This window comes from Idiotropiscis lumnitzeri, chromosome 1 (assembly GCF_059441095.1).
Source record: "Idiotropiscis lumnitzeri isolate Australia: NSW breed Sydney's pygmy pipehorse chromosome 1, RoL_Ilum_1.0, whole genome shotgun sequence".
In the NCBI taxonomy this organism is placed as follows: domain Eukaryota; kingdom Metazoa; phylum Chordata; class Actinopteri; order Syngnathiformes; family Syngnathidae; genus Idiotropiscis; species Idiotropiscis lumnitzeri.
The window spans coordinates 44,099,700-44,118,845 of NC_142391.1; the positions used below are offsets into that span (position 1 = coordinate 44,099,700).

General features: G+C 39.9%; 2 protein-coding genes across 3 annotated transcripts; both read right to left on the reverse strand.

Annotated features, from left to right (window-relative positions):
- Positions 1 to 141: 141 nt before the first annotated feature.
- zbtb26 (zinc finger and BTB domain containing 26) lies at positions 142 to 7,081 on the reverse strand. Of its 2 annotated transcripts, none has more exons than XM_088302274.1 (2): positions 6,940 to 7,081; positions 142 to 3,313 (listed from the first exon to the last, which is right to left on the reverse strand). In XM_088302274.1, the coding sequence occupies exon 2, from the start codon at positions 3,287 to 3,289 to the stop codon at positions 1,973 to 1,975; it is 1,317 nt and encodes a 438-aa protein (XP_088158400.1). In that variant the 5' UTR covers positions 3,290 to 3,313; positions 6,940 to 7,081; the 3' UTR covers positions 142 to 1,972. The 2 variants fall into 2 exon arrangements, with proteins under 2 accessions (XP_088158400.1, XP_088158409.1); XM_088302283.1 differs by lacking the exon at positions 6,940 to 7,081 and adding an exon at positions 5,315 to 5,460.
- Positions 7,082 to 7,566: 485 nt separating this feature from the next.
- Positions 7,567 to 17,985, reverse strand: susd1 (sushi domain containing 1). Its single transcript, XM_088302266.1, has 17 exons — positions 17,336 to 17,985; positions 17,081 to 17,221; positions 15,869 to 16,024; positions 15,512 to 15,664; positions 15,225 to 15,404; positions 14,407 to 14,586; positions 13,667 to 13,846; positions 13,393 to 13,572; positions 13,105 to 13,284; positions 11,686 to 11,850; positions 11,467 to 11,561; positions 11,133 to 11,319; positions 9,316 to 9,409; positions 8,653 to 8,908; positions 8,540 to 8,579; positions 8,084 to 8,177; positions 7,567 to 7,825 (listed from the first exon to the last, which is right to left on the reverse strand). Exons 1-17 carry the CDS (start codon positions 17,388 to 17,390, stop codon positions 7,807 to 7,809), a joined length of 2,355 nt encoding a protein of 784 aa, XP_088158392.1. The 5' UTR covers positions 17,391 to 17,985; the 3' UTR covers positions 7,567 to 7,806.
- Between the last annotated feature and the right edge of the window lie 1,161 nt (positions 17,986 to 19,146).

The window sequence follows — 19,146 nt, forward strand, 5'->3', positions numbered from 1 at the left end:
CAATTACATTTTCATGAACAATTGTAAAAGGCATGACATTATACTGCAACTACAGTGATAACAGTGTTTGTAATACAGTATTTTAATGTTTATTTGGACACATGAAATGCTACATATGTAAATATATAACACACTGATATGTTTAAGATTTTCTGTTCAATTTAATTTGTTTCAGTACTGAGTGCAAGTGCAAAATGAATGAAAGTCCACAGTGATAAAGTGATAATATAACATCAACCACAGGTTACTTTCCAAGAAGAATCCTAGTTCAGTAAGCATTAAATGCATTTTTTTAAATCATTGATGGACAGTCAACAGCATCCCTTTTTGTAAAATTGTCGCTTTGTCAACGACCATGAAAATAATACATCACTGGTCTCATATTTTTTGATAAAAGGAGGTAATCCGATATTTTTGGCATAATGGCTGTCAGTTGCAGACAACAAGCTGTACTCAGACATCAGTCTGTGCCATAGAAGGAAACTGACATTTTTAAAACTTTAAACCCCAAACAAGCACTGCAAAAATACATATATTAATTAAAGCCATGGTAAGCAACACAGTGACTCGATGTGCACTATAGCCATACTAAATTGGCAGCTGAAGTGAGCAGCACCACTTGGACAAAATAAAAAGTGGCCCAAAAGTCAAGTTACCATTACACCAATGGACATTGGAGCAGCAATGTAAAATTAGAAGTTTTCAGTCCCCAACAACATTTCAGCATCAGTTTGAGAAGCAAGCTTCTCCAAACAGGATCGGTTTGAATGTCTTTTGAGTCCAATGAGCTGTCCAAAATGGCAGTAGATGTGCTAATGCAAAGTTGATTTGTGGCAGAGAAGCTTAAGCAGTAGAAAAGGTTCCCACACTTGCCGAAAGTGAATGTTCTTCCTTGGTCAATGCTAAATCCACTACATCTGTGCCTAAATTCTGTCCTAACTTTCTTTTTAATTGTGAATTTATTTTTTGTAACTTTACGCCGACACTAACTGCACTGCCTTGTGTTACTAGAGCATAGGTCTTCCATCCTGTTCCTCTTAGTCTGCAGTTCTGTTTTCAATCTCTCCCTGCTGTAACTCACCTGATTCAAATAATCAGAACTGTTATCTAGTGTATGTAGACCTTGTTAATTATCTGATCATTTGAATCTGATGTGTTGCAGCAGGGAGAGATGGAAAACAAGCAGGACAGCGGACATCAAGGAACAGGATTGAAGACTCCTGCACTAGAGTATCGCTTTTCATTTCTTTCCTTTCATCCCGTCTCACCAAGGCAATGTCTCAATTGTTGTCTTAAAGAAGACATATGCTAATTTTCACAATTAAAAAAAAACCTCAAGTATCTTAATAACAGTGTCCAAATAATGAAAACTTCTAAACACATTTTAAAATCTATTTATGGCCTTAAAGGAAATTGGCTCATAGGGGTGGATCGGATCTGTCTCATGCAGAGCGGCAGTCCTCATCCTGCACAAATTTAAGTTAAAAGTAACAACTTTTAAAGATAACTTATGACATTCATGACAACGATGGATGCAAGTTAGCACAATACAGCAAAGCCAGTTGTTTGTGCCAAAATTATTTGCCGAGCTGGTTTTACTTATAACTTCAAATTGGGGGACAATAGAAGGCACAATTACTTCTGTAAACTCTTATTTCTTTGTTGAAAATGTGGGAAAACCAGTTTTCCCCATCACCAAAACTTAAAATATTTTGTTGACTTTCCCCAACTTCAAATTGTATCATAGTTTGTGGCCTCAAAATTTTGAGTTCTTTCTTATGTTTTTGCCATTGATAGCTGATCATGTAAGTGGTTGGTTATTATGTTAATTAATCCCTCTTTTTTGGAACATTGGGATGGAAGTGAAGAACATCTTGCTGACAGACACATAACTCAAGATTTAGTGGACGTTTAATTTCACACTTGATGGCTGGCAGGCACTACAGACACCTAACTGTGCATCTCCAAAAAATTAAAAAGTCAATTTTCCATAGTATGTCTCCTTTAAGTCTGTCTCATAATTGTTCGAGTGAATGAAAAATGGCCCAGTGGTGTCATTTTCCTCAGGACCACCGTCGTGAAGGGTGCCTTCATTTGCGTTGTCGAAGCTATTCTTGCCGTGGATCTGTTTGAGGTGCTTGCGGAGAACAGGCTTGTGAGCGAACATCATGTCACAGTAGTTACAGCGGTGAGGCTTGTCCCCGCTATGTAGATTTAGGTGATCCAGTAAAGAGCACTTCTGAGTGAAAGTCTTCCCGCAGATCTTACACTGGAAGGGTTTGATGCCGGCGTGGACGCGCATGTGTCGATGCAGGTTGCCCTTCTGCGTGAAAGTCTTGCCACACAGGAGGCACATGAAGAGCTTGTGCATCTTGAGGTGGTTGGCGTATTTTTCCAGCTGCCGGAAGACGCGGCTGCATTTGGGACACTGATGGTACCACTGAAGTGGTTTGTCGTAGTTCCTCTGGTGACCGCTGGGTTTCTCTGCAGGATTGGACGGAGAAGAGGGACTGAAGTGATCGGCGGGCATGCTTGGGGGTGCCATCATTTCGCTTCCACGACTGTCCACGGTGGAATTGATGAGGGAATGTTGGGGCTCAGGTGAGCGTAGGGCAGCTGGGGAGCTGCTGGGAAAGGTGGCCTCCACAGACTCTACCTTTACTATGCTTACGTCACTCTCTCCCACTTCGTGCCTGGGATGAGCATCAGAGATCTGAGGAGGGGTTTTGGGCTGTATAATGACATCATCATCATCATCATCATCATCATCAGTACTGATGTCATCCTCTACGGGCTCCACCTTCTGGACAGTCTGCACCTGGCAGTTCTCCTGTTCTCTCAAATCTTCCTCCCTGCTTGCTCTTCTCATCTCACTATCTTCCAGCCTGTGGGAAGTCTGTGGCTTGATGAACTTGTTTAGTGCTTGAGTGCACTGCTCAACAATGTGGCCCATTTGGAGAAAGCTGGCCACGGTCAAATAATTGACCAGCTCTAGTTCAGGGAACTCAAGCTGGCCCGTGTAGCAGGACAGCAGCAGCTGCTGGCCAACCTTTGCCTCCTGCATCATGGAGATCTGCACTTCATTGGAGTCCTGCTGAAGGATGAATTGGTCTCTTAGGAAAGACGAACCAGCGGCAAACACCACCTTATGACCGGGGACTTTAAGCTGGTTGATGCGTACAGTGACGTCACAGAAGCGTCGCTGGTGCCGAAGGAGGTTCATCTTCTGAAGCATGGAGTCTCCAAAAGTGGCAAAGTGGAACTGCAGGATCACCTGGTTCTGAGCCATCGTGAGCAAGTGGCAACAATGCACCTGTTGAAATACGATCACCATCATTAATCTTACATGCAATGGATTCGTAGTGAAAACATATGTTTGATTAAATTTGGTATGTCGTCATATTACAGTGATCTGGAAAGTATTCACATCACTTCACTGTTGTAATATTAATATAACTTGAATACATTTAATTACTTTTGGATTGCTCCAATACCAGATATGGCGTTGTCATTATCCACACCACTTATCCTGTACATGGTTGCGGGAGGGTGCAGGAGCCTATCCCAACTGACGACGGGCGAATGGCGCAGCACACCCTGAACAGGTTGCCAGCCAGTCACAGGGCAGACATGAACACTGTCACTGAGTGGGAACCGAACCCATGCTGCCCGCACACAAGTCAGGCGGATGTACCACTAAACCATCAGTGACGTCCAATACCAGATATGTTGAAAGATATTAATACAACACAAAAACTAATCAATATGATGTATAAAATTTCATTAATATCATTTTATATTACTCAAGTTTTTTTCTGTCTTATGTATGTATAATATGCACCATGCAGTAGAGACAGACAGACAGGCAGGTAGATAGATAACGTCTTTGAGAGGGAAAACAAATTTGGTAGCTCCATAAAGGTTTTCAAACCTTTCCACATGACTTGTTTGTGAATTTTCACACTCACATGCACACACACAGACAAGCCTCAACTCCACCCCCCACATTGTCTCATACAAACACGCACACACACACACACACACACACGCAAACACACACATGCGCTGACTGCGACATGATGTTAACCACAAAATAGTTTTTGTTTTTTTAATTCCCGGTGACAAATTTAGACGACGATCTTGGTAATATGGCATTTAAAAAGCTGTGGGTAATTTGTAATGGGAATTAGTGGAGTATTTACTTGCACAAGTTGCGGACGTAGCACCAGCATGCTAGCGGTTTGCGATGACAAGCAGTCCGGATGAGTTTTACAGTTGACACATTTCTTTGTAAATGTTATTACAAATTAATATGTCCTGCAGTGATTACGATCCAAAACAGTCACCATTCTCTCCCGTCATGTTTAGCCAGTAAATTTCAAGAGCGGCGAGGACTCGACTGTGTGATCCCCCCCCACATTAAAAATGTCATTCTGAAAAAAAGAATCCACTTTTTTATTAAAAGTACCAGTACTCTGTTTTTTTTCTGCAACAGTAATGGAATACAGATATTTTTTTTTGTATCCTGAATACATAGCGCTGGTAGATGCATTTCCTTATTTTCAATTTTTTTAATAAATATGGTGACTCCCAGATCGTCTTCACTAGCTCCTTTACAGAAGTGATTGTTTTGATCAGGTGGCTATGCACACTCGTTCTCGACGCTGCTGGATACATGGACAGGAGTGGATTCTCGAATGGACTGCTTGTCTATGAGAGTGCTACTATCGGACATTTTGGATCTAGTCTGATAAAGTCGGATATGTTTTTTTGGGGGGCGGGGGCGATATCAGAATCTGATCTACTCCTAGTTGCAGCCTCATTCCAAAATGTAATATTTCTTTCCTCAAAATTCTTCACACCACCCGTAATGTCAATGTGTCATCTTTTTACCTCTTTATTAAAAAAAAAAAAAAAATTTAAATTAGGAAATCACATGTACATAAATATTCACAGCTTTTGACACCGATCTGAAAACCGAGATCAGGTGCATCATGTTTCCACTGATGATCCTTGGGCAGTTTCTACAGCTTAATTAGAGTCCACCTGTGCGAAATTAATTTGACTGGACAAGGCACACACCTGTCAGTATTAAAGATCCGGCAGGTGAAAGTGCAGGTCAGAGCACAAACCAAGTATGAAATCAAAGTCTATGGACCTGAGACAAGATTATCTTGAGGTACAAATCTAGGGAAGCGTACAGAAAAAAATGGTTGCTGTGAATGTTCGAATGAGCACAGTGGCCTCCATGATTGTAAACAGGAGGCTTACTAAACCAGAAAGACTCTTCCTAGAGTAATCAGGTGAAAGGTACCTTAGTCAAGGAGGTGACCAAGAACCCAATGGTCCCTCTCTAAGAGCTCCATCTGTGAAGAAAGGAGAACATTCCAGAAGGGCAACCATCTCTGCAGGACTCCACCAATCAGGCCAAGTCACTCCTTGGTAAAAGGCACATGGCAGTCCTCCTGGAGTTTGTCAACGGGCTCCATAAGGATGCTCAGACCGTGAGAAAGAAAATTCTCTGGTCTGATGGGACAAGAGATGGACATTCCATCCAGGGGACGGAAGATGAGAAGATTTTCAAAAAGGATGGACGGAGTGGTTTTTCAAATTATCCCTAACTGGGTCAAGTACTGTGTGTATAGAAATCAAATCTTTGCACTTGGCACAGAATGAGAGGGGGAGAGAAAGGGTGAAAGAGCTAGTGGCCGAAAACCCGGAAGCAATACATGCGGCTGTGTGAAGAAGCAATTGAGATCCAAAATGAACATCTTAAATTGCGTTTAATTTGAGCAAAGGTCAATAAATACCCCCACTCGCACCATGACGCTGACGGCTGCTAGCGGCGACGGACACAAACGTACTCAACGGCACAGAGCTGCAAGTCTGAACGGTAAGATGTCCTGCTTATCTCACTTGTTTAGCAATCAAAAGCTAAGGTATATCTGGCAGTGCTGTAATTTTTAACACCACGGCAGTGATGGAGAGACCTCCATGCCTGCCTGCCAGCCGCCTCGAGAGACTTAATATGTATAAATAAATCCAGTCGGGGTTCGTGTGCACATTATTGCTCTTGTCCGCTTCAGCATGTGTAAATGGAGAATTGATCGGCTCGGTAGTCTGATTTTGTCGCAGTGATCATATGAGCTCACATTTGACGTCAATAAATCCAAAATATCTCGCGGAACACATTTATACTTTCACAGGTTGAAGTGGACGAGAGTAGAAATGTGCATTTGAATTTTGGTGGCGATTGGTCACCATTTTATACAACAGAACTTGCTGTGACGAAAAGAACAACAGAGCTCCAAAAGGGGGTGTGCCAATTTGTCTTAAATCAAATAGCAAAAAAAAAAAGGCCTCACTACTGAGTCTTTTAGAGGGGTGAATTATAGTCCTGGTGTATTTTACGTACATACCTATTATAGAAGTGAGAATGATCAGCTGAAGAAACAAGAGTCTTAAAATGAGACAGGTTACAAGCAAACTACTATTGCGCTACGGTCATTATCAAGGGGAATCAAACTACACTGAGAAATCTTTAGAAATAAAATTAGTGACAGTCTACGACAGATTGCAGGATAAATTATCAAACAAAAATTGTGGTATTGTAGCATCTAATAGCACCGTATCATAATTAGTAAATACAGTGAATAAACATTCACTCGTTATACTCACATAACATGTTCAATTGTGAACATGTTGCAAGTGTGACATACTTCAAACAAATACGGTTTATTCAACAAAAACGAATAATTCGCTTGTTGAACAAAGTAATTCGCCATGAAAAACACCAGCTGATGCTACGTGCTAACAGTGAAAGACTGCCGTTCAGCTAAACCTACTTCCGCTTCGCAGCAGACTGTAATGCTAACGGTTAAGTGGCTAGTTATTATTGCGTTGAATGCTTGAATGACACTCAAAAACACACACACTCACCGTGTTGGTTTTGGTCGTCGCCTCGTAAACAAAACAGTAGTGGGCAGCTTCTTCCTGGCCTGTGTCCTCCCCGTTCCGGCTGTCATTAGATCGCTTACCAACAATAGTTTTCTGTTCATGTTAAAAGAACACACCGCCTCCCTCTGCATTGGAGTATAAATGTACACGACACTTGATTCACCCTGTTAAGTAGGCTTCTGTATGCGGTAAGTATTGCAGTAAAATATTTAATTCACCAGGCGCACATAAAAGGTGAGCTTATTGTGTTCACTTTTTACAAAAATAAACATTTGTATTTCTTAAATAGTAATAATATTATATATAATCTTGACTTAAATGGCATCTACGACAAACACAATGCCAAAACATAAAGCATGTTACGTGCTGGTTTTATTCTGTGTTGAATATTCATGAGTAAATTATCTTTATTTTTCTTGATTTTAGACAGAAGTTACGCTACGTAAAATGTGCTATTGCTGATTAAAAAAAAAACCTTAAGTTAATTATCATGCAAATAAGCGCATATATTGTCCTTTCAATATTGTTTTTATTGTCAAAATTAAATGAGTGATTCAAAATGCATCAGAAATTAGGCTTTTATGAAATGCTTAATTAAAATAGGAAGATTGAAGTACATAGGGAATTGGAATTATGATAGTGTCTACGATAATTGGAATTCTCATACGATAGACAACAGAAGTTGAAATTCAGCCAAACTGTTTACAAAATACCGGAATGTGAACTTGGATGAAAAGCAACATCACTCTAATTAGTTACGAGTTAACTAAAATATTTCACTAGAGTCAACACACTGAATACTGAACAATGGTGAAATGTATTGAAGTATTTAAGTGTACAAAAGGACAGTCATTCTTTGTTGAAAAACCTGGAAAAGAATTAAAAATGATTAAGGTAAGGTAAAGAAGCACATACAAAACTCCAGCAAAACAATCAGGTACACAAAGAAAAACATAATTAGTGAAGTCAAATCCCCCATTGTTATTCATAGATAGATTGCTAGATAGATTTAATTAATTAAAAAGTAACTAGGGACGCTAACACCCCCCAACAAACGTCATAATTCCAGAATGAGTAACCTAAAGACCCTTAAGAGACAAACATATTTCATGAGCACCATCCTTACCAAGTGTAAGTGTATCCAAGCAAAACTGTTAAAGCGATTAGTCCTACTAAGGCAGCAGCACAGAGCGAGGAAATCTTCACAACATAGGATGTGCCTATAAAAAAATGTAACATGCTTAACATGTATATGCATTGTAACAAACGATTAAAAGCACCAAACACGCCATCTTTGTTATTATTCAAAAACAAATAAATGTACAACTGATAATACTATAGCTACTGTAGATGCCACTCTTATTGCAGCAGTTGAAATAACAGTTTGGATTAATTTTAATAGTTTAATTAAAACAATTTAGAAACTATTGTGAAGAAATTGCAAGAAAAATCTAGCAGTTCACTTTTTTTTTTTAAACAATCATTATTCGGGGCAGGGGGGGATAATTCACGAAAAATTATGTAAAATAAAACTGGATAAACAGTGCGCACTCATCATCAATTTTGTCAAAGAAATATCTACCTGTTACTTTAGCCCACAGGACACAGGAGCTTTTTGAATCCTACAACACACCAAAAAAAAATTCTGAGTCCCTGAGTTAATATATTTCCATTTTGTACGATTGTTGCACTCACCCTTTTCCACTGACTGACAGCACGCAAGATGATGTAGTAGTTTCTGCCTTTTATGAGAGGTGCATTGAAAAAGCCTCCATAATAGTGACCATCTCCCACAGTAAAATGAATCTCTGTTCCAACATGGCCACTGCGTATCTGAGCTGCAATGTGTCCCTGTGAGGAACCACTTTTGTCCGAAGTCTCTCCATTCTCAGGGGAGGGACAGTCAAACACCACAATTCTTTCTATAGGGAGCACTACCACTTGGTAAAAACTGTCAAATGAAAAGAATGAAACCAACGGTATTGTTTTCGGTATTTAAAATCGAAATATGTGTGCTGACCAGATACAATCCGAGCAGTTGGACACTCTGAGATCTCTTACAGGAGCGCTATCAAATATTCTTTCCAAAATACAAAAAAATTAAGGATACTAATTCAACAATGTGTTAATTATTGTCAGTCTCATTAGTAATGGTATGGAGCTGCTGTGGAGACTCATTCAAAATTGTGTTATCTTTAGCAAAAACTTCAGATCCTCTTATCATGAGATTGTGCAAGTTGTCATAATGTTGTCTTTGGTCAGGGTAAAGACATTCAATTTATGTTTAATTGGACACATTGCAATTGCATTTACCAATAAGCAGCTATGTACAGCTCAGGTCTCCCTGCTGTGTTTTACCTTATTGGGTCAAGCGTACTGGGTGATCTATGAAGCATTAGAGTTGGTACAGGAGTCTCATATTCTCTGTAGTGGACATCTGGTACTACAGGTGCTGTGAAATGGTGCCATGGGTAGAAATTACTTAAGATATAATCCATTACGAATCACAAATTATTAGTATAGTGTTTCCAGTTCCAAAAGTAGAAGCCCATTAATTAACAAAAAAAACAAAAACAAAAGAAAAACAATAATTTGTTAGGGAATACAATAGCACAGAATAGAAATGTTTGAATAGGACCAAGATGAGGTTGCAAGTTTATAAATATATCATATTTTTAGTATTCCAATAATATTCATTGTTGAAATGGAGCAGTTTTCAGGTAAAATTCATTATTCTGTCATTAAAACAAAGAAAAATGTTTTCATTTAAATGACCCCCCCCCCAGAAAATGTAATCGAAATTTGACCTCATTTCATGCCTTGTATTATGTTTTATTAATTATGTTAAAACCCATTCAGTGTGATGAGAACTTGCCAGTCAGAGATAATAGAGACAGAAGACGTGACTGATGAGAATCAATCATTTGTTCAGCCACACAGCCGCAGCCTTGAACAGACTTGGTTTCTCAGCAGGATTAGTTGCATTACCTCCATTTAGCAACAAAAGTGTAAAAGAAGACCTCTATCTATCTATCTATCTGATCTGCTAAGTGGCGGGTTGCGCTGCTGTGGGAGTAGTCACAGCTACAGTCTCGACTCTTGAAGTGGACACTTGGAGACCCCCCCCCCCGCCTCTGATCATTTTGTCAACCAATTAAAGTACTGTCAAAGTGAAATGTAAATATTGTACAGTCTTTTGCAGTCAATCATCCACATACACAAAGGAATACATTTCAATTTAGAGTACTGATTTGCCATAAAACTTTAGTGTTATTTTACATCAGAATATCCCTCCAAATTTCCACGTTATAGTGACGTGACTATGAAATCTGAGTGTCTAATCCGTACACAATGACACAAACACTTGTCGTTCTAATGACACTGACATGTTCAGTGACACAAATATTTAGTTTTGAGCAATGTACTAAAGATTTTGAGAAAGAAAATGTCTTCTGTAGAGGAACCTGATGTTTTGCTATTTGAATTGTTTTGAGAAATGCACTCACTGTATTGCAAATTTAAATTTTGAGCCGAGAAATGCACCATAGAGACTGACAAAAACTGTCATTTGAATATGTAGTTATTACCTAGATGTCGGGGTAATTATGCCATTAACTAAATCAGTAAAGAGAACATCACATTTATTGTACCACAGATAGCCCCTGATAGGACAAGCCGAACGTCACACACTGAGCCCTAGCAATTCCATTAAGTTGTTGGAAAGACATTGTAAATAGATTGTTATAGTTTAGTTTTCAGGTCATTTTAAGCCACGCCTAGTGATACAATGACGTGAAACTTTAAACTACACAAGTCCCAAACCTCAGTAAAAAAACTAAAGGACAGAGTAGAGGAGGGGTCTTTGATTCTGTACCTTGACAGCCTGTTTCCTGGATGTTTTTGGTCTCTTTCTGCTGCAGCACACCTGATTCAAATGATCAGGATTGTTATACAGCTTCTGGAGACCTTGCTTAATTTCAGATCTTTTGAATCAGGTGTGTTGCAGCAGGCAGTGATGGAAAACATGCAACCTCGTGAAACAGGATTGAACACCCCAGGACTGGAGTGCATGTATGGGGCCGGTTGGGCATGAGATAATGGTAAGGTCGGGGGGTGCCCTGCAAGATTCTTATCTATGGGGCTCATATTTGGTGCTACTCCCCTCTCAGCAATACCTGTCAAACTGGTGTTAATAGTGATGGTGGCTGTGAATCCAGCAGACAATGCAGTGATAGAGATGCTATAGTTTGTGGCTGGAAGCAGGTTGAGACAGACTTCCACCCAGTCCGCCTTAGAACTCCAAAACTGCTTCCTTTTATCAAAAGAGGCCCTCTCATAGTCTCTGGATCCTATGTAGATCACCTAAGATTGACAGGTTAGAATTTATTTGTGTTTTGGCCAAAATAGTGGTCGTCATTTTCTGTACAAATTGTTAATGGGAGATTCTGAATGCTCATATTTATCTGAGATCACTAGATAATCCCAAGTCTTTGCACTGGTTTTGCTTACCTTGTACGTTTCTATTTCCTCTTCATACTTCTCTGCTTTCCATTGCAAACATTTTTCATTTGAAAAGTATAGTTGATTTATGGCTGGCTTGATTTCTGTGAGCAGTATGAGAACAAACACATTTTTATCTCACCTCTGAATGGTCGCCAGATGTACAATACTTTATCAACCGCATAACACATAATTCAACTACCTGCCCTGGGTAGGGAAATGGCTCACCTTTGCATTTGAGCGTAGCTGCCTGCCACACACCGGAGCTGCTGCACATGGAGACATTGCTGCCCCTCCAGCTGTGATAGCCATTCACGCAACGATGGATCACTACACTTCGGTTATGCAATACCACCTCTGAGTGGGCAAGGATAGGGATTGGGCCACATTTTGCTGGGAAAACAATGACACTCATTAATCACAGATTGCAGCAAAACAATCTTAGCCACATATTGAATTTATTATTTTTCTCTGTGCAAGATTAGAGACCCAAAATCAGATCAAATGATAAGAAAAGTGTACTTGAAATGTTTGCAAACAAGTAGTGTTCACAATTTGTCCATTTTTCACTTGATTCAACAATAGGAAATAAAATGCAACAAAATATTTTTTTACATTTTGATTGAAATGCTATTCTGTGGTGAAATATTGTTGTGAAATGTGATTTCAAAATGAAATTTGCTCATATGTACACAGACCAACCAAAGAAAACACCATACAGAGAAGTGTATTCTTAAACATTCTTCCATCCATCCATGTCATTATCCACTCCGCTTATCCTGTACAGGGTCGCGGGCGGGTGCTGGAGCCTATCCCAGCTGACTACGGGCGAAAGGCGCACTACACCTTGAACTGGTCGCCAGGCAGTCACAGGGTAGACATAGACACCATCACTGAGTGGGAACTGAACCCACACTGCCCGCACACAACTCGGGCGAGTGTACCACAACACCATCAGTGACACCTCTTAAACATTCAGTGAATTGTTAACCTCAATGTGAGCGGTGAAAAATTAGAACAAAAGCTCTCAATAAGATGCACTTTCGGATTTACGTGATGGAACAACGACAACTACATACACATTTTGAAATCAAAAACCAAACCCATCTTCAATAAAAACCTGATTCATATTTGCTTTTACATTGTGAATGCTTGAATTATATCTCAAAAGACCACACCAAATGAATTGATCGAATTACATTTCTGTAGTTCATTCTGTTAAAGGACACCCAACTTAATTGCTATACCTTTGCAAATTAATGACACGTTTGTCCACTCGCCTGATGTTTGACATGTGGAAATATTATTTCCACTTTCCTGGTAATATCCATCCACACACTCATAGAGCACAACACTGCCAGGACTAGCGGAGCGGTCCCAAAGAAGGTTAGTATGGGGGAGGGATTGTGGGGGACCACATGTTATTTCTGCAGACAGACAAGAATTAATGAGATAAAAGCATATTAGGCAACAGACTTCAACCTACCTGACTCGAGTAACCCATAAGTGGGATGATATGCAACTGTTGCATACCGCATTTCATTTTGACATTCTATAATCATTTTATTTGCAAAACACACCTCTAAGAAAAATGTATGCACAGTAACTTGAACAAATACATTCAGTTCTGATCTTCAAATGTTGCACCTTCACACCAAAGATCAATTTCCTCCCACAGTCCATTCTGTCCACATACTGAGAAGTTCCTCACACTCCTTGTGTCATATCCTTTATCACATTCGTAAACAACCATACTGCCAACATGTGACGCGCCATCCCACAGTCTTTTAGTGTGTGCTTTCAAAACAGGCTCCTGACATCTTATTTCTACAACAAAAAAGACAGCAAATCATTACATATCAGGAGTTGAGCCAAAACTGACACAGGAATCATGTCTTAATTCTGATTAGAAATCACCATCTGCAACATTATCACCTTGGCAGCGCAGAGAGGGCTCGTCCCATTTTCCAGCGTCAGTACATACTGTTTTATTGATTTCACCAACACTGTAATATCCAGATTGACACTGATAAGAAACCTGCGCTCCCACAGTGGAGATGTGATCCCATAACAGGAGTGAATGAGAGATGTCGGGAGGAGAGCCGCAGTCAACTTCTACAGAGATGAACAATGGCGTAACTTGAATGTGGTGACATTTCTGAAAGCCAAAAGCAAAGTTGAAGACCAACTACTGTATGTCTGTCGTTACCTTTGCATGAAATGTTTGGCTTTGTCCAGGTACCACTAGATGTGCACAGTGATATGGAACTGCCATCGCTGTGATTAAATCCTTGTTTACAATAGTAGTTTATCACGCTTCCAGGAGTGGACCTGCCATTCCACATATGTCCAGCGTGCGGCACTCTATGGGGTTTGCCACATGAGATCTCTTGGAAGATTCGGGAAATTCACAGTTACTCACATTGAGACCTTATTACACATAAACTCAAACATACTGCAAAATATATGTTCAGAAAAACCTCATCTTATCATATCTATACATTCGTCCAGTGTCTGCCTTATATTACTTGCCCTCATTAGGGTTGTGGTGCTGCGTTTGAGCTGGAGCCTGTGCCCTCTGACTTTGGGTAAGAGCCAGTCAACTACACTCTACTATACTTCTTTAACACAGTATTGCGCGTCTTAACTGTTTAAATAACCTTTGCAAAGCAGTTGGGCTTGGATGGTGCACTAATGATTATGTCTAGTTTCGCTTAGTGGGCCAGTCAGGAGTACAGTTCAGGTCCTCAATAGGTGTTGGGACCTGTGTGCCTGCTCTTGCCTCTTCTACTGAGTCCACTTGCAACATACATTGACAACACTAAATTCCCATGTGCAGAATTGCACTCAGTACAGTGAGATTATTTTGCAGAATGTCATACAATGGCCAGAGACAAGCAAGAAATTGAGTCACAAGGAAAGAATTTCAAGAAGAGTAAGTTAGTGTACCTTGGCAAAGCATAGACGCACCCTGCCACTGCCCTGCAGTGGTGCAGGTGAAGACATTGCTCGATCCAGTGTTATGATAGCCCGAGTTACATTGATACAGCAACTCAGTGCCCACCCTTGAGCTCTTATTCCATTGCATGTGTGAGTGAGGGAAGGTGGGAGGGGAGCCACAGTCAATCACTGAGAGGCAAGACAGTGACATATGGTATGAAATATTTCTTTGAGTTGACAGCAATTCATAAGCATGATGCTAACATGTACCATTACATGGGAAAAAGATTTTAGAAATACATTGTGGTCTTTTCCTCATTTACGCATTTGGAAAAATGCATTTCTCTGGAGCAGGGTGGGCAAACTTTTTGAATGGCGGGCCACAATGGGTTCTAAAATTTGACAGAGGGGCCGGACCAGGAGCAGATGGATGGAGTGTTTTGGTAACCTCACCTCATCAGAGAAAAAAAAAATTGAATAAAAGTGACCAAAACCATTACAACAAAACATACGTCTTTGACACAACGGGCCGGATTAAAACGTTTAATGGTGCGCATGTGGCCCCCGGGACATAGTTCGCCCACACCTGCTCTGGAGTCGTGAAACCAGACTTTTTCTGATCATAATTGATTACCCTGTCACCATTAAAGTTAGCGGATTAAATCAAAATCACACAGTAAGTTCCCAATCCAATTTAATGGACAATGGAGCATGCTGTCGAACATAAGGAGTGAAATGATGATTAAATAAAAAATGCCGGTGTTTGCATATAGACAATATGAGCAGCAGAGAGAGGAGGGTTGGGTCTTTTGCCCTCGTTTCGTTACCTTCACAGATCATATCGAGCCCACGCCACATCCCGTCAGCCCCACATAGTGAGGTGTTGTTTCCACCCCTCCACAGAAAGCCCTTGTCACACTCAAATGTGGCCACGCCGCCAAATGTTGTCCTTGTTGCTGACAGCAGTACCATGTCCTCCTGCATTGTTGGCTGGCCGCATTCCACCACTGCATTGGGAGATGTAGTGAAACATACTTTAAAGTCTTTGCTGCTGCTCACACCTCATCCAAACCGATCCTCATTGACATGTGACACAAATTGCGACAAATTTGACCTTGACACAAAGCCTTGTGTTTGTGTGGGTGAAGGAGTTCTATCCCGTTGCGGACTTTATATCCCATCTGACAGCTGCAGTCAAAACTGCCATTCCGGTTCCTGCACTGACCTCCTTCTCCACAAATCCCCACCACACTGCATTCATCTATGTCTGCATAGCAAATAGGAAACAAGAATGTCAGTCAACCATCACATTGCTAGCCTTTGACCAGATATGCCTGCTTCGACCTGTGATATTAGTTCAATGTAGGATGGGGATTAGTCGAGTCCAGGAAATCACTTCTTGGATTGAAAACGGAACATGTGATACAGTAGATTGACTTTTTCACTTCATGATTTCTGGCAATGAACTTACCCTGGCAGTAGGTTCCATCATTCGGAATGAAGACTGGCATGTTATTGGAAGCCATGTATCCAGCCAGACAGGTGCAGTAAAAGCTGCCATATGTATTGTGGCATTTCGTGTTCAGCCCACAGATCTTAGTGGCTCCTATCTGACACTCATCTTTATCTAGATGCAATAAAACCGCAAAATATGTTCGTATCAATTACAACTGCACAATTTAGATTAATGAAATTCAAAGTCTGCTTTCATAAAGCTTGATTTTGATTGCTACTGCCAGAGAGGTGAAAACTCTGCATGTTCACTTCAATTACAATCCATACTGCCCCAAAAAATCACAAGGATAAGTCACAATATTGCTGACAGAGATTTTGTAAACGATTGATTACATTAATTTCCCTTTATTCTCTGACTACTCCCTTTTCGGTCACGTTAGTACTCTGTTGTTTATTTTTGTTTTGTTTAGATTGTTTGACTTTTTGATCTGTTAGTTTTTTACTGTGTACGATGACATGTTTGAAATAAAGCCTCATTCAATGATTCATCTCTCCATCAGTCCACTGGTCAGTGGTCATTTCCTCTTTCATTGATACATTTACTCATTCATTCATTATTGCCTTTGTAGTTTTCAGTGGTGTAATTTAACTGCAATAAACTGTTGTAGAAAAAAAACTCAGGGGGTCTCGCTCCTCAGTCTTTGTACACAAAATAATTTGTCTTTAGATTGAGATGAAAATTTAAGTATCAACATCACTTCCAATCTTAATTTTGAAACCATCATAATTTCTACAACCTCTGCTGATGCCAAGCATAACCTAATTTTATTTTGATTTACATTTGATCTTATATTCACTCTCATTTTTGTTTTTTTCACATCACAATGATTTCATGTTTGTAAATATGTTATAAATATGTTCAAAAAACTCATTATCAATATACGTATATTATCTGTACAATGGATGTCAATAATTTATGTAAAAGTGGAAAACAGATCTTTATGCATAAAAATTGTGTAATTTAATAATGACCTCATTTCAAAATTTTTTTGCGCCATTATTTGCTCTTCACTTGCATAACTTGTACATTTTGACAGTGTCTAATGAATAAAGTAAATGTTTTCTTATTGTTAAATTCAAACTTTTTTAAATTTCATCAACCAATAGAAAGCTTTGAACTTGGGGCACTGGAGCTACAAACACTTACGCCTATAAGAAAATCTCCTACCTTGACAAAAAGTTCTTCCATTTCCTACAAAACCATACTTGCAGTTACAAACTTTTCCAGAGTTATCAGGCTTGTCGTCACATGTGGCGTTAATGTGGCAACTTGCGCACACATCCAGTGTGTTTGCAACCGTTGGCACCACTGAGAGAGGAAAGAAAATGGATCACTCTCTTTCTTTCTTAAAGGGGGTGGACTACTTTGTATGGAACATCGCACAACCCTCAAAAAAATGCAGATTGGTGTTAATATGCTCACCTGAACACACACCAAAAAGAAGAATCATGAACACAGTTGTGCTTCCGCCATCCATCTTCTGCTTAATGCGTCCTTGTCGTAATCTTCATTTCATGAGAAAGCCATCCCCCACATTCCCCCTTCTTTCATTTTGAACCTTTGTATTGAGAGCACCCCACCTACTGTCTATATAGATAGCTGGAATAGGCTCCAGCACGCCCGTGACCCTTGTGAGAAGCGGCTCAGAAAATTGATGGATGGATATTGAGAACACCCTTAGGACACTGTCGAACTGAGATAAAGCTGGGAATATTAAAAAATTGCCAACTGTATTGTTTTAGCTGGTGGTTTTGTGGTTTCATCTAGTACAATGTGCTGACACTTTCCATTACACTAAATGTGATGCAATCATATCTTCCACGCTCCTGGTGTGAAAGTTGATGATTTAAGAAAAAACTAATAATAATTGGGAAGTCATTGACCCAACTGCTCCAGAACTGGAAAACATGAAAATAAGTATTGTCATAAGTGGATGAAAGAATACCTAAGCGCACGTTACCTGATAGCCTGTAAACTTGCGACTCAAAGATACCTCATGCAACTGTCTATCGTTACACTTTATAGAAAGTAGATCCATCAAGCATTCGGGTTTGTCATGGTGACTAGGGTTTTTTGGGGGGTGGTGGTCTGTTGATGTGCAGTGGGAAGTGGAGATAAGTCACATGTACTGTTATCTCCCCATTCCGTTGAGTATTCCTAACTGGTGTCTGTCACTCAAACCAGTAAGCTACTGCCTCACACGAGTGCCCCCTGCTCAGGACTGATTAAGCCCACAGTCCACATAGAACTTTAAAGAAGCAAGAATATGTTCTATGCAGGCCTACTAGTGGAAACATGTCATTCTGATTAATATTGCCTTTGTGGAACATGAGTTAAGCAGCAAAATCCACCCGTTTTTTTGCCATCTCAGGGGGCAGACATTTTGTGACTTATGTAGATTGAAAATAACATCACAGTTGCTCAGGGCTCAGATAATGACCATGATAAGTAGATAATTTTATGACCAAAATATATAGTTTCATTTTTATAGTAGTTCCTTAATGCATTCTTCACTTGACGGAATGCTCAACGTCGTTTGTGATTTGATTGGTGAGAAACTTGGGAAGTGTGGCCTCTCTCAGGCATAAATGTACACGCTTTGAACTTAGGTCCTTGCATTCTGTTTGTTCACCACCAGATTGCACTAAATTTTACACACTCTCCCTTTAACTATTACGTTGGCTCAAACAACGATGGATGGTGCAATCTCATGCTGATGAAATATGTTCTTTGGAGTTTCTTCTGCGTTCTTTAGTTACCATGGGTTAAACTCCGACGGTTACTTTTAAAATATATTCCGATACAGTTAGAAGTTACCTGTTAAAAAATGTAGTTTGCAATGTAATCCAAGTAGAGTAATGTAGCTTGATTGCTTTTAATTACTTTTGGATTACTCCAATATATATTTGTATACAGTGGACCAACGGGATTGAGACTTGGCCTAAATACCAAAACGGCATGTATAATTGATGTGCATTGAAATGCGATACATATTTCAAAATACAACTGATGGATGGATTTGGATAGATGGAATAGATGGGTTTGGATAACATATAGCAGATTTGCTTGTTGCACAAATTTGTTGTTGTTGTTGTTATAAAGAGTGAAATGGGAAAAAGAGGATAAATTAAGCTTACAAAGGAAACGAGCAGCAGATATGTGTTTTCCTTTGCCTCTTTCTTAGAGATAAAGGTGAGAAGCTTGATCATCCAAGATGGGCTCAGAGTGGAACC